Source organism: Acanthisitta chloris, unplaced genomic scaffold (assembly GCF_000695815.1).
Source record: "Acanthisitta chloris isolate BGI_N310 unplaced genomic scaffold, ASM69581v1 scaffold39292, whole genome shotgun sequence".
NCBI lineage: Eukaryota > Metazoa > Chordata > Aves > Passeriformes > Acanthisittidae > Acanthisitta > Acanthisitta chloris.
In genome coordinates this window covers 6,709-33,175 of record NW_008659502.1, presented here as the reverse complement: position 1 = coordinate 33,175, position 26,467 = coordinate 6,709, and the positions used below count along the sequence as shown (strand labels likewise).

The following is a 26,467-nucleotide window of genomic DNA, read 5'->3' as shown; positions in this document are numbered from 1 at the left end:
TCAAATTAATTTATTAGCATCTGGTCTAGTATCTAGTCACAGCAAACAGTGTGAAATCTTGATGGGCCATGGAACCTCCACAGCTCTATCACTCACCGGGTTTGATTCAATGTCCTACTTCCCAGAGAGTACATGAAAGTAGACAGAGAAAATACAGAAGGCTTCTCTTGCCTTTTAGTGCAGCCACTGCACATTGCACTTATGTTCCTGCCATAATACAGTTTTTACTGGGCTATTTGTAAAACTTGTGCTTAATGAAGGATTGGGTAAGGAACCTCCACAGCTCTATCACTCACCGGGTTTGATTCAATGTCCTACTTCCCAGAGAGTACATGAAAGTAGACAGAGAAAATACAGAAGGCTTCTCTTGCCTTTTAGTGCAGCCACTGCACATTGCACTTATGTTCCTGCCATAATACAGTTTTTACTGGGCTATTTGTAAAACTTGTGCTTAATGAAGGATTGGGTAAAACATGCATCTACGGATTAGGGTAAGAGTGAAGTCTGAAAGTCTCCAAGTGTTTCTTACTTGCTAATAGCGTTAAAAACATTACTCTTCAGTGGGAGCTCCCAAAGCTTGCTAACACTACCAAGAGTAAATAGAACCAATCATGAGGCAAGTTGGCTTGAGATACAGCTCTTGCTGGCTGCAGCTCCAATGTCCCACACCAGGGAAGCAGAGAGCAGGCTGCAGCTTTCTCTTTAGGAAATTGTCTGTTTCCTTGTCTCATCTCTGCCACAGAGCTAAATAGATCTGATGGCTATTTTGTCTTCTTCTGCAGCAGGGGCAAATATAAGGCAAAAAAAAAAGTATTCACAGCCAAAATGATAAGCTCTTGGCAAAGAGGATTAATTAAAATATTTAAGTGTCAAAAGCAAAAGGAAGGAGACATCTCTTTGCTCTTACAAAGCACTGCAATCTGTTATAATTCTACTAAGGATTCAAGACACTATAAGACAAGATGCAATATTTTAGGTCAGCCTTGAATACATTTTTCCCCTTTTTTCATCTTTTTTTACACAAATCAAACATGCATCTCAGAATAATCAGTTCCAGTCAAGCTCAAAGTATGCCTGCTCTTAACTGCAAAATAAAACAAGTGTTTGGAACTTATCAGTGAAGTATATAGCTGGAGCATTATATCTGACAGCAAAGAGTTTATTATCTGTAGTGTTACTTCTAGAGGAAGAAGTGATTTATGGAAGTGTGCCACGTCTCCACAGAGCACAGCACTGGCAAAACACTGCAGTACTGGTAACACAAGATGTGCCTGGCAGTCTTTTCATGACTTTTGTATTCAGTTCATCTCCAACCAGAAGTTCGACCTCAGGTAAGCTAAGGGAGGGAGGTCAGAGCTGTACCAGGCTGGTAAACCAGAACCACAGACCCACCATGATCATTTCCTGTGCCAATTCCATCAAAAGGACATTTTTGGCCTACCACACAATTCTGACTTGAATGTCAGTAAGTCAGTACTATGTGCAGCACACAGCATTACTGCACACTCAAATGCTGCAGGAAGTCAGGGCAGGAGTTATTTGCTTTGTCCTAAGGATCCACACTGTACTTGCATGAAGTCAAGCACTGAGCAAAGCCAGCCTCCTATTCTCACTGCCTCAGAGAAGATCTGGCTAGGAACAGGAATTAGTCTTTCACACAGTTTACCAAAACATCATCTCTTTTCAGGAAGAATTAATTCTATTCCTCTTCAGTAACAAGTAACTAGCTGTAGCAGAATGATCTGCCTAAAGGAGAAAATAATAAAGTTAGATGAGAACTAAAATCTAAGGATCCAGAAAAGACTCAAAACCTGAAAATCCAACCTACTTGACGCCTAAGCTAAAGGCTGGCACATACTGAGCTACTTGCAGGCTTGCTCCTAGAATGGCTGAGGAATGCACAATCTGTGCTTAATGCAAAGCAAGCTCAGGTCACAGCATCACTTGGGATTAAGCCCTTTGTTGCCCAGAGAAGCTGTGGCTGCCTCACCCCGGGAGTGTTCCAGGACAAGTTGGATGGGGCTTGAAGCAACCTGGGCTAGTGGAAAGTGTCCCTAGTCATGGTATAGGGTGAAACAAGATGGTCTTGAAAGTCCCTTCCAATCCAAACCAGTCTGTGTTTCCATGATTCGCTGTTATTGCTGCTGATACACTGTGCATTCCAGAGTCAGCCGGTGGTATGGGGGACATCATCTTCCACTGGGCAAAAACAGCAAGTGAAATTTCTTCTTCACCAAGGGATTACAGTTTTCTTGGAAGAAGAATGTTTCCAATTATTCCAAAATTAGTACACAGCACCAAGACCCTAGAGCCTGCAGCTTTTGGAGCTCAGCAAGCTTCTGGCAGCACAGTGTGAGCAAAGTCTAGGTCCAAGATTACTAACTTCATAACTTCTGGGTTTGTCAGTGAATGTTCTCCTCAAAGTGGCTGTGGAGCATGTAGGACACAACTGTGCATTACAGTTTGTAAAGTACAAGAGATTCCTAAGTGTCACTGCACAGACAACAAAAAAACCCATATGCAACCAGCACTGAAAAGAATTGTGTGCCTTGTAGTGTGTGCAGGAGGAGGCAGAACCACTGCTGAACTTTGGGAACAGGACCAGAAGGTACCGGGGGATGATTTCAGGGTCATTTGGTTCCTCAAGCTGTGACAAGCAGCAAGGAGCAGGGAACCTGAGAGCATGGACATTCATCCTTCACCAAATTTAAGCACTACCTGTCTCCACTCACTCACCAAGTTGTCTACCAATTCATGTTTTTAATCTTTTTTTTTTTTAATCACAGCTGTCTGTCTACAGGATCTCATATTCATAATACAAATCTGGGCCTGCACAATGCACGGTGGTAAAAAAAACAAACCCCAAAGTCAAACAAATGGGTCATACCTTCTGTGTGAATGAGATTGATATTACCATCTACAGCTAAATTTAGTCAGTATAAAACTCTGACCACAACACCAAGTGGTTTTAGTGCCAAGTTCTACACTGTGTGTTGACTGCCAGGCAGGCAAGGGGGGTTTGGGGCTCAACATGCCAACTGTAAATCCAACAGAAAAACACCAACTCCTCAGTTTATTCTTTAAATAATTTCACACATGGATTCCTAGCGAGAAATGCATGTTTGTATGGGAACTATTAGTTGTTGAAAATCCTCACTGCTTCTTTCTCAAGTAATTTGAGTCAAAACTAATGTTGTATCATGAAAGACAAGACCTACCAGGTCTTTCTTCAAGATAGTTTAGTGGTGGGTTAAGGTATCACTTCTGAAACATTCCTCCAGTTATAGCAGGATTTAATCATCACAACTGCAATTAAAAAACAAACAACCCCCCCCCCCAACCTCCACATTTTTCCCCATAAAATTTGTAACTCCATGGCATTCCCCTTGCAGGCCCACAGAGGTCTTTGCATTCCACAAAGGTTTTTGTCAAAGCTACAGATTTTGACGGTGGTCACGGGAAGGTTCCCCACAATGAAATGGTCAGTGAGCTTTGCCCAGTGATAACAGTATGTTAACCATGAATGATATAATATCTAATATTTAAAATAGGAATTAAAATATAGGTTATGAAACTTAACTTAGAATTAGAAAGGAACTTACAGCTCTTATGATGACATCTTGAAATGTATTTGGATACAAAACTTTCAAGTTCCCTTTAAGAAATAACCACAGAAACTCTCAGAGAAGCTGTTGACAAACCTTGTACCATTCACCCTGGAGACTCACTGCAGTTTCAGCTACATTATAAAGTATGAAAAATACATCATCTTGTCTTCAGGAAACTATTCCAGTCAAAGTTTTTGCCAGCCAAGATCCATGTGAAGTGAAAAAAAAAAGTCAGTCAGGCATTGTTCAACATCATTTTAATCTCCACCGAGGGAAAATAATAGAAACATGTTAACACAAACAGAAAATGTTTAGGAAGAGACCATATGGTGTGATGACAGGGAGTTAGTTTATAGAAATGTAATTCATAATTTTATAAAAATTATATGAAAGAACATCTTTCCATAACATTAGACAGCATAGAAAAAATAAATCTCAGCATTAGTCGTACTCGGATGGTCCTTCTAGTAAGAAATTGAAAAGTGCTTTTTAATCCCAGTGTACAACTCAAGCTTAGTGCAATGTGTCAAATCTGGTTTAAAGCAGCTATTTATAGCAATTGTGCAAGTTCTTACAATTGACAAACCCCATGGATCTAAACAATGACACTAGGTGAGGTATTATGGCTAGCATTGAACATTCCTTAACTAGCTTACACAGCAGCTCTACTATGAGGGAAATCTTGGTGCTCCTTCATAGGAAAGCTCAAACCTAAACATGATGTGAAACTCGTAGTACAAATCAGCGAATACTTGGAAGTTATAAAAGCTCTTGCAAAATTTACAGCTTACTACATTTATAACCCACTGCTACACACAGTACCTAATGCAAAGTACACCAACTTAAATAACACCAAACTTTACAGGTAGTGCACTGAATTTGCTTTGAACATACTATTTTGTTCCCAGATCCTCCTAGAAGCTCCATATGAAGTTAGCACAGTAAGTAAAAGGAGAGATTTCACTTTATTTTTAGATGAATAATGATAATGAACAATTTGCTTACCAACTATGACTGCAACTAGAAGTACCATTACTCTCTGAGCAAGTCAAAAACACAGCACTAGTTGGAGAAAAAAATAAAGTAAATGTACTCCTCTGTTTCACACATGACAAGCTGGCAATGATAACAGATACCCTATTTTTCTACACAGCTTTTTCTGCAAGGTTTCCCAGAACTCTAACATTAGCTTCCATGTGACTGTCATTTCTTTACTTCATGAGTTAAAATGCATAGTAACTATTGGCCTTTCACATTCAGGGCTCATTTTAAAGGAGGCAAACACCAGAGTGTTGATGTTGTGCCTTTATGGTTCATTTGTACATGAGCCAAAGGTGTTTGTACTCTATTTCTCAAGATGTTTTTAAGCAAGATTTAAGTCACTATGAACCACAGGAATAAACTACTAATTAATGAACCTTCAGTTCATTAGGCTATGGCTTCAGAGCCTACCAGCTGCACTGGGTTTTACAGTATTGCACTTCACTTTAGTGTTAAAGTGTTAAACTGACAGTTGAAGTCTGCACAGAACTCATTTTACAATATCTCAATTAAGAAAGCAATAAAAAAATGCAGAATCTAAATAAAAAAAAGTAAAATCAGCCAGTAGGTTTAGTCTATGTTTCTTGCACCACAGACCAAGATACACCATCTGACACAGGTCTGGGACAGTCTTTGGATACCAGCTGCATAGATCTTTTCAACGTAAGAGAACACCCACACCAAACAGAGAAGCAATTAAAGCTTTCTACAGCAATGGTAGACACTGAAAGACAGTACCCTTGAGTGTATGTTTCATTAGCTTTAAAGGATGTGTTGCCTTTGCTCAAGATAAATTCAGGAGTTAGACACAGTTACTCTGTGACTGCATATTATCTCTACTGGGTTATTTTATAGGACATTAGGAAGAAAATCTTGGCTATGGGGGTGGTGAAACACTGGCACAGGTTGCCCAGAGAAGCTGTGGCTGGCCCATCCTTGGAAGTGTTCAACGCCAGTTTGGATGGGACTTGGAGCAACCTGGTCTAGTGGAAGGTGCCCCTGATCATGGCACAGGGTGAAACAAGATGGTTTTGAAGGTCCCTTCCAACCCAAACCATTCTGGAATTCTGTAAGGTGAGCCTTTTTATTAACCCTGATAATGATGTGGAGACTTTCTGCTCCTAAAACAGGAATGCATTCCCTAAAATTTAGTAACTTATCATTGCAGTGACAAGTTGCTTAAGTCCTTAGCAGAGTCTCTGATCATCTGTTCTACCTTGGGATTTCCAACTCCACCAGCTGCTAGCTCCTTGTCAATGAGTCCCAGGCTGTGCAAATTGAGGATAGAATCAGCTATAATCCGTGCTGTCCTCTTCTGGTATCCTCCAGATGTCACCATCAGGATGGGGATCCTGCGGCTTCTGGCAGCCCTGAACACCACCTCATCTCTCTTCACAATTCCCTGCAAGTTTGTAACAGTTACAAGGGAAAAAAAAGTGATAGGAACATGATGCTTTAGTTCTAACCTGTGATTTATGGTATTGGATGTTTGATTAAGCCTAACATTTTACAGCAGGAACTAAACATTCCTGTAAAAGTCCTGTTAGCTGGTTTATAGGCACAATCTGTTAAAAAAATCCAAACAAAACCACCCCAAACAGCGAATCAAAAATCTTTGACTTGTTTTAGAGGAGGAAACAGATAAATTAGTATAATTTAGCCTTGAGTATAAATTCCTGGAAGAATTCCTGGTCAAAGGCCATGAAATCCAAACTGACTACAAAGTTTAGCAATGTTCACCCTGTTTTCCAGGTGAGGAGTTGAGACTTACGAGAGATTGTCTGAATTCAAAGTGCCTTAGTTCGTGCTAAATTTGCACAGCAGTCCCTGACAAAACTTTAGAGCTTGATCAAGATTTCACAACCCTACAGAGGAACCAAAAATTCAAGTCAGATTTTACAAGTTCACAATGACTGCCTGAATTGCCCATTCCAATTTCTTTAATAAAAGCCTGTAGTTAATGCCAAAGGAATCTCTGGCTGAAGGGAGAGTTGAAGAATGTAAGCAATTGTAAATCCATATAAAAAGAACATAAATTCTAAATAATTTCTCAATAAAAGAATGTATGGAATTGCTGACCAAGAGGTACTGTACTGTCATTGAACCCAAACAACAGTAGAGTTTGAGCCTTCTGGGTTTCAAATAAGTACATGTGGGAAAAATACTTCAGAAATAAGTGAGAAGAGAATTAGAATCTACTTTTGTGGCAAAAGTAAAAGCAGATAGTTCCAGAGATACACAAGAGGCACACATAACCCATTACAACACCTCACAAACAACAGGCAGTAGCATGACAGACAACAGTTTACAATGGACAGCTCAGAACTTACGTAACTGCAAAGCTGGAGAAGGGAAAAGGGATTACAACACAATCAAATACAAAAAAAAATTTAGGAAGCAGCAGCAAAAGTGTTACAAAATGACTATGTACTACTCAGACTGGTTAAAGGAAGGCTGTAAATATATCGAGAAGTATTACCCTGCCATTGATTAGAGCACAAACAGGCAGCAAAGGGGAAGAATAAAATACAAATGCAACTGAAAATAATATTTTGCAGAAGCATATAACAGTACTGTTTATTGTACAGTTTGACACAGCCCTGGGAAAGTACAGTGGGGGTGAGGAGTAAGAACTGAAGAGTAAGACAAAGGAAACTCAAGAATTCTATTAGAAACAGATCGTTAAAGGAAGCAGCAGAATTACAGACTGAGCTGTAGGTCCTGTGGGACCCATCACTGGATGCAGCACTGGACAAGAACTGGAAGCAGTCAGTATTCACAGGAGCCTCACTGCCTCATCCCTGCTCCAGCACCTCTGGAGGCTGAGGAACTGATATGTGGCTTACTCCCACATTTCTGTGTTACCAGGAAAGAAAACAGAACAAATGAGAACAACAGCCCTGCGCAGTTCCCACTTACAAAGGTAAGAGGGACTTAGCTGCTACACCACAGGTTTTCTGGCTGCAGCCTCAAGCACCAGAAACCATCCCTCAGAGCAGTCTGAGGAGGCCTGATTCTGAGCAGAACTAACACTGTAGCAAGAGCTTAGAATATGAATGAAATCTTCAGGTGCAGGACTGAAGGCTGGACAAAGGAACTCTGAAGAGATGAACCACCCAGACACAATGCCTTCAGCTTCACCCTTTCCCACAGCATGGGACTTCAAACCTGGTGCAACATGCCCTTGCACCTACACAACAGAGAGACAAGAAACCCTGCCCTGAGTTCAGACAGCAAAGGTCTGAGCTGCAGAAACCTCTCCATCAGGTTGTGCAGAGAAATGGCACCCTCTGCCTTTGTGACCAGGAAAGCCATTTCAACCTTTTCCCCTCCTTACATCCTTTCATTCTCTCAACACAGCACCCAGCAAGCTACAGCCACTCATTTTTCTTGGCATTTAACACTGCTCCTTCTCAAAGGGCAGAAATGTATGTTTTTCCAAAAGGCAAATCTCACAGTATTCTCCACCTATCACCAAGGTGTCCTTAACTTTGGTGGCCACTGCACTCCAAAGAGCTCTGCTTCACCAAATGGGATCTTACACCTTAGGTCACATCCTCTCCAAGGTCAAAAGCAAGTAAGTCCAAGCCCCTCAGCTATTTCTTTGGGCAAGAGAACTCGAGTGCTTCAAAACAGAATGAAAACTGAAGAGATCTAGTGGTGGCTTGACTAGAGGGGAATCTGAGAGCTCACAAATCAAGCAAGCACTTATCTGTATTGAACTGGTGGCCAGTAAAGAGATCCAAATGTGAAACCAGAGAGACATAGCACAGACGAACTGTCAGAGAAGGAATCGTTAAAAACATGGAGGAAACAGGAGATCTGTAGATTCATGTTTATTTTGAGAGAAGCAGCCTGGTTACATCTGGAAGGTGAAGACTTTCTATGAAGCTGCATAGAATAAATCAAAATTTAAGTCTGGTAGCAAAATGGGGAGAGAAGGTAAATGATATCTGTAAAGAAAAAAATCAGGAAAAAGCAAATATATGTTCATTTGCCAGGAATACACAGACAGGCTGCACAAAATTGTTAGAACTGGAAGATACTAGAAGGGCAATTGAAAACAGCTGGGAGTGCTACTGAGGAAATTAAGTGTAAGATACGTACTGAGGGCAGGTGACAAAAGAAACACATGCAAAATGGGTTATGTGAGGGGAAAAAGAAACCAAGAAAGATCAAAGCATACAGGAAAAATACAAGTCAGGTGAAGTGTGAAAATATATGTCTGGGTGTTTAAAACCAGTGCATTTTAGAGAGAAGATGAATGATACTGGAACAGGCAACCTGAAGAACAAAAATCTTTAGAGCCAGGAGGAAACAACAAGGAAAAAATAAAGGTGAAAGAGCAAGGGACATGGATCTATGTGTCTGCACAGTAAAATGCTCTGGTTGAGCTTGAAGTGAACACCTTACCTTCAGCTAACAAACTGCCACCAGGCACTGAGACCTGTCTGCAGTCCCTAGTGAGGCTGTGGGCATTTATCATACAAACCTGAGGGGAAATGGCAAGTCCTCCCAAGGGATCCCCATCCAGAATGTCAGTCCCAGCATTATAAACAATGATGTCAGGCTTTAGTTCATTCAGGGCTCCTTCCACATGAGTATGTACCTTCTGAAGGTACTCTGTGTCCTCTGTGCCCCACTCTAACTCCACTCTGCGTTTTATGGCACCTGAAAGAAAACAAACCAACCATCACTCCATAAACAAAGCATTGCTTGGAAACAAGGTGCAAGATTTAGGTAAACCAGCAAGAAAAACTACATTTCTGGAAGTTCTCAGTACCAGAACCTTGAATTAAAGAAAATGATTCAACCACTTGTTTTCCCAGGAAATGTAAGCACAATGACCTTGAAAAAATTCCATTGAAGAGAGAAAATTAGATGCAGAGGAAAAAAATAATCTCTGAGATGCAAGTGGAAAATGTTATTGAAAAGCAGCTGATCTACATGTCCAGTTACCAATCAGCAGAGAAATCATAAAGAAAATTATTAACATAAAAGCAACCTAAATAAAGCATAAGGGAAAGACAACACTGAACTGCTATTGCAGAGGAAACAGCTGGGGGAAAACCAAGATAAATATCACTGAGAAATTATGAAGATGTTTTATTTTTATCACTACACTCAAAACTTCACAGCAAGGGATCATGAATTTATGTGAACTGCTTTATGAATGTATAACAAGATTCAGCTTTGCCCCAAGCATTTTCAATTTAGTGTTCTTACCCTGTAATCCTACCAGAAGAGCAAATATCTAGTCTTAATTTAAATCAAATTATTTCTAATGCTTCTAACAAAGCAATAGAAGGGGAAGGGCTGACAAAATGAAGGAAAGAAACCCAAGGTTATGCAGCCTAGGTTTGGGTGCTTTTACAGAGGTATGTGTAACTCTACATCTAAATTAGTCAAATCTATGTCAGAGAGATTCCAAGGTACAAGGTGTACCACACCACACCCTCTGCCTCCATTAAATGGCTTCAAGCCTTACATCTTAAGAGCAGATTCAGCACCAAGTGTGCAAGAATGCATTCAACACAGAATGACTCTTAATTACTCATGATTGCTGGGTAGGGGTGTTTTTTTCTGCTCTCATCCTTGTTCAGAATCAGTGAAGCATTCTTTTCATTTCCTTTATTTTATTGCATCAACATTAGCTGCAAAGATTTTTGTTTCTTTATGGTATTTTCCTGAATTCTTTTCTTACTATTATATAAATGTTCCTGTAAGTCTGCACAGCTGTGCTCTTCTGAAGGGCACTTAGAAACTCTTCAGGGTAAAAAATCTGCTAGCTGGATGGAGCTGTAGAGGAGGAGGCAACACATTAGCATGGGGAACAAACAAGTATTGTTCTGATAAAGCCATAAGAAGTTGAAAGATGGTGACTAAGATTTCATATGCCTTTGCAGGCCTCTTGTCTTCACCTCCAGCACAAACACAGGACTGCAATGATCAGTCGATATTCAGAGCAGGGAGCACTGAGGGATGCAGGGATGTGCTCGGGGGCAGGATGAATACAGCTTTGGCATGTGTTCATAGCCTTTTGTCCCTCTCCTTCTAAATAGTGAATATACTCCTACAGCTTTGAGAAATGGCACTCAGATCAAGGGCAATGCTTTTTTACAGTCTGAATTTTGAGTTTGCTCAGCCTTCAGTGAACTAGGCATTTTCCCCATCCATATTCTCCTTTCTCTTCCTGTGTAACTCCAAACTACTTCACCTTAGGGACTCAATATGCCTATGGCTAAGCATTAGGCAATGAGAACTAGTCTCTTTGTTTTCTCCTTCCCTAATGAAGTGCATGGGGCAAAAGATGTGCAGAAGAAGCTCCTGTAATGAAATATGGAAAAAATGAGTAGCAGGTCCAAGGAGACAGTGATCAGTTAAGAGTTTATCCTAAGGATTCAAACACTCAGGTTCAAGCCTCTACCTCTCTTTGAAGAGATTCCCTCTGTGATCCCATCTTTGCCTCCAGGAAGAGTTTAAAGGATCTAGCCACAAAACTCCTATTTAGACATTCTTATCCAAACTATAAGGACCTACATGTGTATTAATTCATATGCCTTCGGCCCAGCCTCATCCTTCATCTGCACAAAGAGAATGCTGATATTCCCAGCTTCCCAGAGGAGGGCTCAGTTCAGCGTTTCAGATTTGCTAACAAGGACTTACTGTTTTGGTTTTAATCCATCTGTTCAAATGTTGACATGTGATATATGAATAAAGGGATGCTTTTCTTGGGGGTAAAAAATGCCCTTGCTTGTCATTTTTCTGCCTACAGATACCAAGTGCTGTAAATGGTCATTTTTTAGCTTAATATCTTGAAATACTACAATTCTCAAAATCTTTACTAGTCAAAAAATGATCAGTGCAATGCACTGCACCTGATTCCTGCCAAAAATCCAAGTGAAGTAAGGTTTTCAGAATGGCAGGATCACTGACGAAATCCAACAGCAGAGCATCTCCTTCAACAAACTGATTCAGTGAACAAATTAAGCCAAATGCCAGTGTAACAGAACCAAAGATCAAATAAACTTTGGGCTTTTGCATTCCAATTTAACCATTATCAAAATCCTACTAATTATTTGTGACAGGTCACAAGACACAGTCGGCACATCACAGCAGGGATAAACAAACCACAATGGAAAAAAAAATTTAAAAAATCAAGCAGCAGCTCTAGCCATTGTTCTGACAGGACAGGCTGCCCAGGGCAGGGGTGAGTCACCATCCCTAAGGGGTTGACAGTATGGAGGTGGCACTTGGGGACACATTAGCGATGCCTTAACAGTGCTGGGGGAGCAGTTGGACTCTGATCTTAGAAGGATTTTCCAACCTTACTGATTCTATGGTTCTATTCCATGACTTCTTTCTGCTTCCCAGCTTGTTTCACATCCAGATATGCCTTGTTTTCTAGATGCTTATCAAACAAGCTCTGCTGGCAAGACAACACCTAAATATGCTATAGTTTGTAACTTTCAAAAGAAGATGAAACCTTTTTACAGAGTATTAGCTAATCGTCAGTGACTTCTTTCATAAATGTAGTGTAAGAGAAAGATTAAGTTCTAACAATTCTCTTCAAATCAAGGGGTTATTTAACTCACCACTCCAAATGTGGCATGAGAATAGATTGCTGACAAAATTCCTCACCCTGCATACGAGGAATTCATTCCAGAAGTGAGTGAAAACACTACAGTGTTACCACTGGTGTGATATATCACAGAGATCATTGAAAATGATGTGAAATGAAAAAACAAAACCAAAAAAACCTAAAACCCCCTAGTTACCATTGGTGCAAGGAAGACTATTAGTAAGTGGAAAAGTTATGTAACAACACAGAAGCTCTTTTACATTTTGGAATACGAATTTCAATCATACTTACGTTTAGCAAACCCATCCCCTGGGTAAATATATCTATTGTATGCATCCATAATATAGACCCGAGGATCATCCATAAAGTCCCTCTCATGGCCATTTCCCTGAAGGAAATTTACAGTTAGCTATTCCTAGCATACCAACACAGAATGAAATACACTGCAGATTCCAGAGTAATTAACACTACAAAGTTCTGATACTCAGAACTCCTGTGTCATTCTCTTATTTATAGTCTTGAAGGTTATTCAGGGGTGTAGAATTCTGGGGGCCTGGACAGAGTATCAGGCAGAAGACTGCAGGAATTATCACAACCAACACCCCTATATCTCTGTGAAGGTAATTAGTACAGATCTCATTATGCATGTAAGAACAATAAGCAAAAATTAGGAGGTAATTGTCCTCAGCAGCATCCCAAAAGCAACTGTGACCACCAAATATATCTGTCATCTTCCTACTGTGCAAGAAAAAGTCACTTTCAATTGCTGCAGAGATACTCCCATACTTATATAAGAATTAATTAATAAATAAAGCAAACAACAGCTCTTCTGACAACTCAAGCCTTGGTGAGATAAGTAAACCCTGGAAAAATCACAAACACTAAAGACCAAACAGTTTAACACTTTGTTTAATACCAGAAATTCCTTACCAAAAATTGTGCTGGGTGTAAACACAGATGCTTAAGAGAAAGCAGATTCTGAATAGCTCCCTCAGCCTGTTTCTGAATTTAAATACTATCCTTTGGGCTCTTTAGACCTTTTCCCACAAATATAAATCCCACTTTTTTCCCAACAATCATCAAGACAATTTTATTTAAATCAGTGTACCACACATGACCACAGCCCCTACATCCAGAAGAGTTTCATTTAAACTACAGAAACAGACATTTCCAGATGTATCTTCTGTAATTCAGGTTTTATGCTAAAAATGGCATCTCCTACTTATTTCTTCAGCATCTCTGGTCTACAAATAAAGAGTTCATGCACACAAGTCTAGGAATATGAAAGCCTCTGGGTGAACCATTTTCTTACGAAAGGTGAAACTCTCCACTGCACTAGGAATTGGAAGAGTCAGAAGATGAGTCTCTGCATGCTTAAACAGGCTCTGCTCAGCTACTGCTTCATGCACCTCCCATTCCCCAAAGAAAGGAAAGGAGAGGGGATTCCATGTGCAGGCTGAGGTTACCAGCACATGTGAAACCCAAAATACATTGCAAGAATGTTTAAGAAGCAAAACAGAAACCACCCCCAAAAAAGCACAAACCAAACCCACACCCTGACAGAGATGGCTGAAGAGAATCACGAACACAAACATCCTTCTGTTGCATAATCTGTATCCTGATAGTAAGGGATGCAGATAAGAAAGCTGATACATGAAAAACTTGCTGCCATTAGGACTCCTCACTGGCACGGAGCTATGTAGAATGGTTTCTTTACACTAAGAAACTAGTTAAATGCTTCAGACAGGACATCCCTTTGGTACATTAACTGCTTTTCTAAATATATAATTTCTGTCCTTTCAGGATTTATTTGGCAAATCCTACCAAAGCTGAGATTTGATCCCAGTGCTGACAGCAAATCACTTCACCAGGTGAAGAGGGATGGACCCCTTCATCAGCCTGACGCCAGGCTTGGCATTAAACCACTGAAGGTCAAATTCCTCCCTGCAGAGGCTGCTGCAGTGACCACGGTGCTGAGCAAACTGGGATCCCTGTTCCTGGTCTCTGGAGGCCGTAGATGCAACGCAGCAATGTTTTTCCATCAGCCACATGATGGAGCTACAACTCAGCTTAATTTTATTAAACTGGCCTCAGAGCCTTTTGCATGATAAAAAAATTAAACGACTAAACTGTTCCCAGTTTCCAAGACCTCTGATTACCTTTGTATTCTGTGAGTTGACACTGTACACTAGTATGAAAAAAGGGTATTTATCACACACTTGTATTTCAAGCAAAACATCTGCAGCACTGACTACAGGTAAACTACTCACCTGATGAGCATCCAGATCAATAATTGTGGCTTTAGACACCCCTTGTACTCTTTCAAATAAGAACTGGATATACAAGCAAAGAAAAACATGGAGAAATTGATGCAGTTAGATGACATTAAACTGGAGGGTTGAAGCTTGCACAATGTATTACTATTCTGGTTTGAATGTAGTGTAGCTATTCTCAGTCACCAAATAAACTGCTAAGAGATTCTAATACATTCAGTTACAAAGCTGTAGTTATTTGACATAGATATACATTTTTTGTGGTTGCACAATAAAAAAACCCTTATACATTTCCATCAGATTGAATGCATGAAACATGTATTTCACTTGTAAAATCACAGACTGGTTTGGGTTGGAAGGACCTTAGAGCTCATTCAGTTCCACCTCCTGCCATGGGCAGGGACACCTTCCACTGGCCCAGGTTTCTCCAAGCCCCATCCAACCTGGCCTGGAACACTTCCAGGGATGGGGCAGCCCCAGCTTCTCTGGGCACCCTGTGCCAGTGCCTCAGCACCCTCACAGGGAAGAATTTCTTCCCAATCTCTAATCTAAAACTGCCCTCCTTCAGTTTAAGGCTGGTCCCATTCAGCTGTGCAGGTATCTGCCTATATACGGAAAGTTGGTGCAGAAGGAAGATTTCTACTCTTTCTCTACACATAGGATCAGGGACATGTCTTTGCACAGCATCCCACACTAACCTGTAAAGCAGACTCCACCAAGGAGGCACAAGCCCAATGGCACCAAGTAATGCAATGGAGCTCAGGGTACCAACCCCTGTGCTGTAGTCCTGGCTCTACACAGGCCTGGTTGGTACATCCCTACATCCCACAGCAGCTGGGTGGAAAGGCCAGGCCCAAGCAGGGATCAGAGCTGACGGTGGCATTGGTGCTGCCAGAAGCTGGAGTGGAACCAGTGCCACCGTGGAGAAAGGTTTAAGAGTAAAAGAAGAGCTGCCCAGGACCCAGAACACACAGACAGCACAAGTGAGGCTCAGCAGCAGGAAGGGAGAACAATCTGCTATGATGGCATCCCACTGCAAAAGCCTAAAATTCACCACTTGGGCAAAGCTGCTGCAGGGACTGTATGCATTAGCCACTTTTAGTAACAGAATACATTTCTTATTTCATGTCTGGGAATAACAACGTTTTTTAATTCTTTGAGTCTTAACTTTGACAAGTGACTATCTTTAATGCAGACAGGGTGAAACCCAAAGATTCTGTACAAACTGTCACCCACTATAATTTCTCAATCTGCCTTCTAATGGCAGGGGAAAAAAGAACACTGTGGATTACTTTTCTGCAAATTACCATGTACAGAAATTAGGATGTTATGTCATATGGTGTGCTGCAATCATTAGAGCTCTTTAATGTTTGATTATTACTGATACTTTATAAATATTCTAGTATACAAATATACCACAGTTCATTTGATAAAAATAAGCCCTAATTGCAGAAGGCTCTTACTTCAGCCTTTCAACAGCTAAATACCAAATGCATTCATTCACATTCACAGATTATCTTACAGTCATTCACATTTTTATTCATGAATCTGAACCAGTGTGAGCACTGTGTAGTGCAGCTTGCTTCGGAGAGAGGGTTTCTGCCTCTGCATTATTGTAACCACTGACACTACTGTGGAACATTCAGGTTCAACTGCAAGGCCAGGAAAATTATCGCTGAGGATATTAAAAGTCCATCTGTTTGATTTGGAGTGGGTTTTGCAAGACAACATTATTAATGCAATTGTAGTGGATCATATTTACATTGGTAATTCTGACCCCTGCAACTCTTCCCTTCCACTTCACCACACTGCGGATTCCTATTCCTGCCCATCTGGAGATGGCTTCATTTTCTCCTATTAAGATGTAAATTAATTCATATGAATGTCTGTGCATTTTTTCTCCATTTTCACAAACAGCAGAAAATGCTGGTTTAAGAGTAGTTCTTACCTTAATAGCCAGTGTGATATCAGCATAGGCACAAAACCCTCCACCTTTGTCACTGGAACAGTGATGAAAGCCACCCCCTAAACAGAAAAATGGTGAAGAGGTGAAAAGGTAGATACTAAAGAAAAGCTAGACACTGAAAACACAGATGACATTTGCAAAGAGAGAGATCACTTACATGGCAGGCACAAGTAATGTTATGGGGCAGGTGGAAAGGATCTGGAAAGTTCTTTTCTATGCTGAACATCAAGAAACATACCAAAAATATACCCAAACTAAGAACTATAATGTTATTATTTGCACATGCCATTGTCTTTTGCAAACACTCAGCCCAAAAGAAACTTCAAGAACTCCTCCTGAAAATAAACACACATTCTTTCCATGAGAAAAGTCCCCAGACCTCCCCCTAGCCAGAACAGATTTTGTACATAATAAATCAGAACTTGTTTACTGAGAAACCCACTGAAATACCTGAGCAAGAAACTTAACAAGTTCATTTTCTATATCAGTAAATATGACAGGCTTTGGGGTTTGTCTTTCATGTCTATTTCATTTTCAGTACTGGATATTCACTTTGTAGCAGCTGCGTGCAAGAAATAATGGAAAAATCCCACAACTGATGAGGTCTATGAAAACAACAAGCTAAGGCTTATGCGACACAAAATCTTGCTTCAGTGGTTCAGTGGCTTTGCACTGCTATTTGCTATGAGCAGAAAGCACATTTATACTCACTATGTCCTTCATAACTTTTTCATTCAAGTCTGTTTCAGGAGAAGCTGCACAGCCAAGGACAGACTCACTGGCACAACTCTGTGTCTGCCTACCAACCCTTCCCCTGAGCTGCTGTAACACATACACTGGCTGATGATAAGGACTATGAAAATTAGTTTATAATTTTAAAGAAAACAAAGACTTTATTGAAATGTTTACATTTACTCCAAACATTTTTCCTCCATCTGATTCATGCTGCCTCGATCCAAACACTTTTCCTTATATCTAATACCTGTCTTTATCCAGTTCTCTTGTTCCATCCCTGAAAGATTTTATTATAGAACTGTAAGACTGGATGAGAAAACAAATCCAGTACTTTTTCCATTTTTTCCCCTTAGAGTTGGCTTGAGTTAAACATAATCCAGTCCCTTTCTGTTGGTATAAACAGAACACACATCATGTAAATGAAAATGATGTTACTCACACTATTTCAGGCCTTATTTAATGTTTGCACTTACCCACATTGATGGCCCAGCCTCTATCCACAGCAAGCTTTCCTGCCTTAAAAAAAATAAAATAAAATCAGTATGAGAACTCAAGGAATGAAGGTAACATTTACCTGCAGGCCTGCCCCCTGCCCAAATTACCTCCTGGCATTCTAACATGCCCATGGAATTTTCAGGTATTTTGCGACTGGAGATCATTCTGAATCAGATCTGTGAACATGAGCCATACAAAACTACCCTCAGCAGAATGTGCTGAAATAAATATTTGCTATGTCATCTCTATTTCCTTCTCAGGTGACAGAAACTGGAAGAGTACAGTGTTGGGAAGAATAAAACAAATGAGCAAGAATCTCCTCATGCTCTTCCTGTTCAGGTAAAAATAGGAATGTAAACTCATAATCCTGAAAACACAGACTAACATAGTTCCAGCTGGGGATGGGGACAGACAGGTGCTACAATATGAAGTGTCCTGTCATTTTTTATTTTGAAATGCTAGAATAGAACTATTGGTAATAGAATATCACCAATCTTTGCCCTCCAATACAGAAAACCTTTGCCTCCTTTGCACCCAAATGATATTCAGGAAAGGGAAAGCATTGACCAAACCTGCATACACAAGGTTTAAATGATGACATTTTTTACTTATTTCAGCCACAAAGAGTCAAACAAATGTTTAAGTTCAGTGTTCCTTAACTTATGTGATAAAATAATGAAGGTATTACTAAATACAACTAAAAAAATAAGAGAGGAAACACATAGAACCAGAACATTCTTGTCCATAGGCATGGAAAGAACATATTACACATCATACACACAGGGAAGTTTGGACAGGTGAGAAATCTTCACCAATACTTACTTTTGAACAGTTCTAATTTAGTACTAGGACAGCTATTGGGACATGCTAACTTACACAAATTAGATCTTGGGAAAAGATTGCAGTTTCTGCACTATTAAACCCATTAAGTCAGAGGGAAAGCACAGTCTCTGTGATTTATCACACTTCCTAGGGATTCCTCACCAAAACCCAATCTTCCCATACTGCTAAAATATCATTAAAAAGTCCAGAGACTCAACAGGAATTCTCATGATTAACAGGTCCATCAAGAATAGCACAAGGTTGCACTTCTGACTTGTACTGTTCAAATATAACTGTCTGATGAATCAAAATTGCCTTTAAAGAACACACCTATTTCCTCACAATGAACCAAAAAAAAGGGCAAAATAAAAGCATATGGCATCAAGATCAATCCAGCAGTGCCCAGGGATGGCATCCATGGAGGAATGAGACACAACAAACACCTCATGGTTGTCCCTTCTACCTGACCACATTTCTAACTGGTGAACACACATTACGAGTTAAAGAGAACACAAGCATCATGAAAAACATCACAGAACTAAATAAAAGTATTGCCTAGGTAGAACCATGTTGAAACAGATTTCACACACACTGAGGTACTGTCAAGACCCCTCAAGAAATAAGAAAGGTACAGTGTTAGGGAACTCTAGATACTACCCAAGTATTTCTCACTTCTCCTAGTTCCTCTATGCCTCATGACCACCTCCCAGAATGACAGTGTGCACGTCCCCATTCAGCAAAACTTGGTCTGTGAGTGACAGCTAAGTATTTCTAAGCCCCTTCAACTATATGAATGACCTGAAACTAAAATTCCTTCTCTCTTACCTCTGCTTTGGCCAGTTCATACCTACTAAAGGAGGTACCACTTTTTGTTATTTAGCCTAGTGCTATAATCCTGATAAATCTAAAGCTTTATCCAGAACCCAGCATGTTCTTTCCAAACCCATACACTCAAATTGCCCTTTAAAGCTGGTTTAACATTGGTCCTAATGATTTAGGAAGAAACTAGTGGCTTCTTTTACTTAACAGCTCAAAGCAATAAGAAGCAGTTAGCACACTTCACAGACCATTCCAGCATCAAGGAGGCGACTCTGATCTTTCCCTCTACTATTTCCCTGTTCAAAAACCTACTGGAAACCTTCCTTTGCTGCTTCTCTGCTATGATTGCAACTCTCACTTTCTCCTCCAGTCATACACATGAACACATGCCTGTTTATGTCCAGACATTTTTCAACTCCAAGAACCTCACAGCACCATGAGGAGCTCTGTTACATATAACACATTCCCCACTACCAGGAATAAAACACACCAGTTTCCAACACAGCTCACACCCCATAATCTACTCAAAGTTCCTGGAGAGCTCCAGAGTTTTAAGTACCTCTGACCAGTGTTGTAGGCATTACAAAGGGAGTTAAGATGACATGCTTGAAACAATTAAATCACCCTGTTATAAAATGCTTCTGAATCTTAACAGCAGATATTTAAGCCTACTCACAAGTTGTCCAGCTCATTCTGTTCCTTTCACTACTAACTTCTGGTAACAACTGGCAGAGTTATATACAGGCAAACCCAGCAGCTGGACAGGACATAGATTTAAAAGCAGAGTACTAAAACACTGAAAGAAATAGCTGTTTTTTTCTAGTAAAGAATACACTTCTCTCATTTCTCTCATTAAAAATGTAGCTACAGCAGGAAAGTGGGATATTCCATCTTGCCTTAAAACCTGGTAACAACTGTCTCTCTACTTTCATTTCACCCCAAGAGGGCTGAAACTTAACAGTGCCCAGATCCACTTGTACACACAGTGATAGCAGCAACAGTTAACTTCACACCAGCCCCATGAAAGGAAAGAACACTTGCACAACTGCTTCCTCAAACTTTTGGGCTCACTTGCATCATTCTCCTAGGTCAAACTTAAACAGATTCAACCTTGTCCATTGTTTCTGAACACTGTACTGCACTGCCTTTTATGCACTAGCCAGAGAAGAGCTTTTTATATTATTTATGTCTTTAATGAATTCTTGATACACTTACAAAGGGAAACATTTAAAAATGAGAGACTTTGATTCCAGTGTGGATGACTAAGTACGTATATTTCTGCTGACAGACGTAGGAAGCTACCTATTAACCTGTTTCTGAAAATAATGCCATTCCTTTATCATTCATTTGTGGCCTAACTCACCTTTGATATCTAGCAGCTGCAGTAAATCACATTCCCATAGCTGGCATGGAAGTGCTGTGAAAGGTTTGCCAACCCACAGGACAGAGGGTCAATAACTGGCTTCAAGTAGATAGAGGAAAAAGCACTATGGGCTGCAGTCCTATTCACATGCATCCACTGTAACAGCTACCTTCAGGAAGAGTTCCTGAAATGCAACAAAGATCTATCTGTACCCTAATATCAATCCTTTCAGATAGGATTATTTGTCTTCAATTTATGTAACTGTTACAATCCAGTGCCTGTGAAGGGAAATCAGGACTGGTACCATTTCCAGCACCAAGCTATAGAGTTTCTGAACTCTTTTAAGACAAGGAATGATAAACAGGGCAGAAACGATCCCACTAGTTCCCACTTTAAAATTATAAAGGCACCTTTTCCTCAATACATGGTTTAAACAACTCATTTTTGGCTCCAGCTATTAACTGTTTGCTTTCCTCCTATTTCCTCAACATCACTAAAAGCAATTCTTGGGCAAAGTGAAGTGTCTGGTGACTCTGGCACAGCTCTTCTGGGCAGAGCACTCCTTTCCCTCATTAGAACACAGCTCTGCTCAGGTGAAACAGGCTACATCTCACTTGAGCTCAGCTGAGCTGCTTATGCAGGATTTACAATAGAAGTAGATAAACTAACATCATTATAGAGCAAAGTGATATGATTTTAAAATTTAAGCACTTACCTAGTATCAAGAGCAACCAAACCATCCTTCTCTTCTCATACAGTTCCAAGGTCATTTGGGAAATATGTGCTTAAAAAAGCTTCAGTATTATCAATTTTAAAACCTCCCATTCCCAGAATTTTCTGTATTTGCCCAAGTCCTGCCACATCTATCACTGCTGCCCAGGCTGACCCTCACTGTCTTCCCTGCAAACTACAGACCATGACACCAGGTATGCCCTTTACCTTGGCAGCTGCTAACACCACCAAACTTTATTCATGCTGAGGACTCTGCACTAACCCACTTCCCTCTACAGGCCTTGAGTTGTATATAAACAGTACAACTCACAGGTTTATAGTGTTAGAGCAACCAGTTTAAATATGATAAAAGTGACTCAAAAGTGTCTTACCATTATTGTTCCTCCAGTCTGGGTTCGTAGAGGTTTTAACACCTTTCTCTGCACAACAAAATTGGGAAGAAAGGCAACTGGTGGAATTTCTGTGATTGTAGCCACAACAAATGACCACTACAAGGAGGAAAAAAAGAGTTCCAATTAATGCAGTGTGTTTTAATGATGACATTCACATATCTCATCAGCTGCTATTCACTGAAGAGGAGCTCACAGGTCTTTAAGAAGATTTTTAACCTTTTGCAGATGAGGTGACCACAACAGTTCTCATTAGTGACCTCCAAACAAGCTTGTCCTCAAGCTGTTAGCTATGAGAATCATCACTTTCAATCACCATCACTAGGTTTTTCAGACTTTTGTGTCAAACAGTAATAAATCAGCAGTTTTTCAGCAAGTTAGCATTTCAGAAAATCTGACATCCCTGGGATTGCGAGGGAGAACTATGAAATGTCCTTCAGCTATACTTGATATATTGTTCAAGCCTAAAATATCTATTCCTGTGTGAATTCAGAAGGATATACCAAGGAGAAAGGAAACACAAACAAACAGACAACTGAACTAAGAAGTTCAAATACTTAAGTGAACACATAGTGCGAACTTTACCATAGAGAACTGATTAGAATTTATTTAGCATATTAAACACTTCTGGAAAATGTTTCAAGTAAATGTTTTGTTCAAAAGTCTTCAAGGCTAGAACACAAAATATTTGCAATATGTAAATGATTTTTTTGCAAACAGATCACTTCAAAGAACTTCCACTAACACTGCTGCCGGTGATAACACTGGTAAATGTGTTTCAAAGCATAAGTCACAAGAAAGAATATACCTGTTCATCCACTACTGAAACACTTAGGGACTGAGGATTACAACTTGCCACCCTGCACAAAAAGTCTGAACAGATCCTCCTGGCCTCAACATGAGGCAATGTAACTGGACTCAATGCTTTTGCTGCCCTCTGACTGTGAGCTGCTTACAGCTGGCAGGATGTACAAGTGGGCACTTTGAGCAAAGACAGCTCAACCTCAGGGTTCTCTGATACTCAGCTTAAGCTACTTTGGCTCCCAGTTAACAATGTTTCAACTAGGAAATACTATCAGATGGGGTGAAGTGGTGGTATCATTCATAAAGGTCTTAAATACTAACTAAATTTTGCCAACAGCTCATTTTAAGCTCTTGCTAGTTTTATATTTGCAGGAGATTGTGACCATACTATCAGCTCATTACTAAGTGACCATATTATCAGCTGTCCATCATAAAGTGCTTTCAGTTTTTTTAATACAGCCAATCTTGATAAAGAGATCCTTTTACAAGATATTTTAGCTTTTGAACAAGCGTAATATTAAAAGAAAAATAGATTCACTCCAGATCTAAAACGGATCTGAAAAGATCACATTTGGATAATTAAATTAATTTCATCTCTAACAAACAATGATCACAAAGTTACAGGGAGTTCTAATACTGATAATGGCAGCAGGAAGAAGTGGGAGCAATAGAGACTCAAATCACTGTGAATGCTGCTGCAGGTTTGTAAGAGAAGGCCACACATCCATAACACTCTGGGATACACTGCAGGTTACAGCTGGGACATGCTCAAAGCAGGCTAAGCCCACAGCCACTCACTGCTTCAGACTTGGGCCTGTACTGTGTTTAATCAATTCCTGATATGTGGGGGAAAGTCACTGACTATAAGTCTTGGGGTCCAAGAATGCAGTTAGAGACTAATTAAAATGGTTGTCCAAAAACATCTCTGTAATAACTGAGCAATGTATTGCCTCAAACTGAAGAATGTTTTGCCCTTTTTCCTTCAATGTGCTAACTTTGTTTTCTAACATTTCCCATAATAAATTCCCAGAACAGCTATGGATAGACTAAAAAATGAAATCAAAAGGAATTGGCTTTATATAATTGTATACTTTTTCATGCTGTAAATATAAAAAATGAATTTGAATAGATGAGGACTCTGTTAATGATGTTTTCAGGGCTGTCACTTGGCTTCCATCACTCTTCACACACAGCAGTTTCCTTTGATAGAGAACAAACCCTTCACACTTATTTTTTTTTAAACCACTATTTTTCACTTTCACATTCCATAGATCAGAATAATATCAGTTACAATTTCTTCCAGTAGATACTTGCTCTCACTCAGCCATCATCAAATTATTCTGATGTTTTGTAGACATGTAATTTTGTGACTTAGAAACTAAAACTTGGACTGGATTCAGGGAAGAGCAATAATCATATATAAACACTATTCAATACCAAGTCTTCACTTATTCTTTTTAGTTATCAGCTCCACTTAACTCTTTCTTTATTTTTATTACTAATACTGTAAGATTTTTGAAACTTTTCTATATTTTCTATACTTTGAATAATTCAGTGTATGAATTAAAGTTTCTATTTTTTTAAAAATTAGCTCCTTGTTTTCTTAAAAGGAGTAAAGAAGTCAGGTTAACCCTTAACAAGAAGTATTATCCTTTAACAAATGCCTCCTACCATATTAACTCCTGGGCAGTACCATTAAATGTGGCTAAATGTAACCCTATATCAACATCCAAAAAAATACCCTAAAACCAAAATGAAACAAACCTTCAAAACAACCACAGCTTCAAGAGTTATTACTTTTCCTTGCCTAAGCCCAAGCTCTGTAATCACACACTACATTTAACAAGGATATTCTTGTAGGACTTTACATGCAAAGTATTATTACTATTACGTTAATTCCTTTACTATAAAACTCTTCCTAGTAAGGTTAAATGTCTGCAAATTATTAGTCTTCAAGGACTAAAAGTTAAACTGAAAAACTAATGAGGAAGATGTAGATAAAGCTAAAGCATTTGCTTTTATGCTGCTATCTCCTGGATTAATACAAAGAGCACATCAATGCTGAAACTCACCTCTGATGTGCTGCCTTTTATGTTAGGCACTCATTGCATTCCAGCATTCTAACATAGCCAACAACACGTCAAATTTAAAAAAAAACTACGCAATTTTGTGCTTTAATATCTAAATTTAAACTGTGTTTAAATCTTTGATAAGTTCCTGGAGCTAGTCCCAGCTTCAAGGGAAAATTCACGGACTTAGAAACCCAACACCAAGCTGCTAAGGTGATCTATATTTACCAGCTTGCCTGGGACAAAGCCATCTGGATCCATCTTCAATAGATAAAGAAACTATGTTCTTAGCTTGAATTAACACAAGATCAGATCATAAAGGACAGTAGGAAGCTTGCAGGTTTCAGAGAAGTTTCCAGTCAAGGTATGGATGCTCTGTTACCACCCGGAATAAGACACAGTACTGGTAAAAGTGATGCACCCAAGGACACCAACCAGCCAGAAATCAGCTATGATGCACCAGTCCCTCTGTCCATGATTTGGAAATATTGCAAGGAAGAACTAACCAAATGCTGCCTTATCCTGAGGAGGTTTGTTCACTGCTTTAGCTGCACAGAACACCCCACAGCATTTGCACAGTGATGTAACACTGAAACCTGTCACACCTTGTTCCCCAGGACTGCTATTCGCACTCAGTGTTTTCTCCAAACATTCTCAAGTATCATTATCTTTAAATACAACTGTTGTCTATTCCTACAGATCCTTTCCTGACATATTTTCACATGAAAATTTAGGTAAAGGGCATCATATTCATTTATCTGTTCTCATGACCTTTTAAATTACCATTTTCCAGCAAACCAGCACTTGCCTTCATAAATTAGTCACCGAGACACATCCTGTGCTGCTTTAACTGAACACCTAAACCAGTCACAAGTACCACAGGCTGAGCTGATTATTTCATGAGCCTGCCCCTCCTGCCTTCACTCCTGAGAGCCCTCCCACTTCCCCAGGCACACAGCCAAAGCCAACACACAACACACAGGTACCTCTGGTCTCTTGGCACCTGCACACACACGGTCAGAAGTCACAGCACACAAGCACTTGAGCACCAGACAACATCCCATATGACCACACCAATCCTCTCTTCACTACATTTACATTTCTAATAAAGTGATTAACTCATTTTGAAACCTACATAATTTGCAAATCTATAAACCAGATTAAAATATGTAAATGCAACTGATGGCTCAGCTGTTTCAGCTGACTTTCAGAAAAGCCCATCTTGCATTCCACTGATGCTCGAGTTTTATCCTCAGCATTTGCATTTCAGTAGTCACACACATATGTTAGCATAGAACTTCCCATACATAAAAATGGTTCAAGTGAAAGACAGACAGTCTGAACCTCATTGCTGATCTCCTTCCAAAATTTCAGAATGCCAATATGCAGGAAATTAGTTATTTTACATGAACACTAGACAAAGGCAGTAAGTGGGAAAGAACTGCAAGCCAATTATCCAAAGTTCAGTCACTACCTTAAAGAGCTAAATTCTTCAAAGGAGGAGAAATCACCTCAATTCAAAAGGCCAAAGTTTGATGTAAGGACTAAGCAGGGAAACAAGGAGACCCTTTCTGCCAACACAGGACTAATTTCCAGTAGCAAGTCTACTTTGTGCACACCATTTTGTTTATCACCATTTTAACACTCAACTGGCTTCTTCAGCTGCTGCTGTGGCACCAAACACCACCTCTACCTGCAAGCACATGGAATTTCATATCAAATTCATGGTCAAAGTTTACATTAGTGCTCAAGTGATCCATTACTTTTGC

General features: G+C 39.8%; 1 protein-coding gene across 1 annotated transcript in view; it reads right to left on the bottom strand.

Annotated features, from left to right (window-relative positions):
* Positions 1 to 5,808: 5,808 nt before the first annotated feature.
* The window catches only part of HDAC11 (histone deacetylase 11), a 26,119-nt gene continuing 5,460 nt past the window's right edge, over positions 5,809 to 26,467 (bottom strand). The window contains exons 3-9 of the mRNA XM_009069407.1: positions 21,808 to 21,924; positions 17,679 to 17,721; positions 16,453 to 16,529; positions 14,502 to 14,564; positions 12,523 to 12,619; positions 9,142 to 9,320; positions 5,809 to 6,051 (exon numbers count right to left, since the gene is read on the bottom strand). Coding sequence (XP_009067655.1) covers positions 5,809 to 6,051; positions 9,142 to 9,320; positions 12,523 to 12,619; positions 14,502 to 14,564; positions 16,453 to 16,529; positions 17,679 to 17,721; positions 21,808 to 21,924 — 819 coding nt within the window. The remainder of the gene's footprint in view (positions 6,052 to 9,141; positions 9,321 to 12,522; positions 12,620 to 14,501; positions 14,565 to 16,452; positions 16,530 to 17,678; positions 17,722 to 21,807; positions 21,925 to 26,467) is intronic.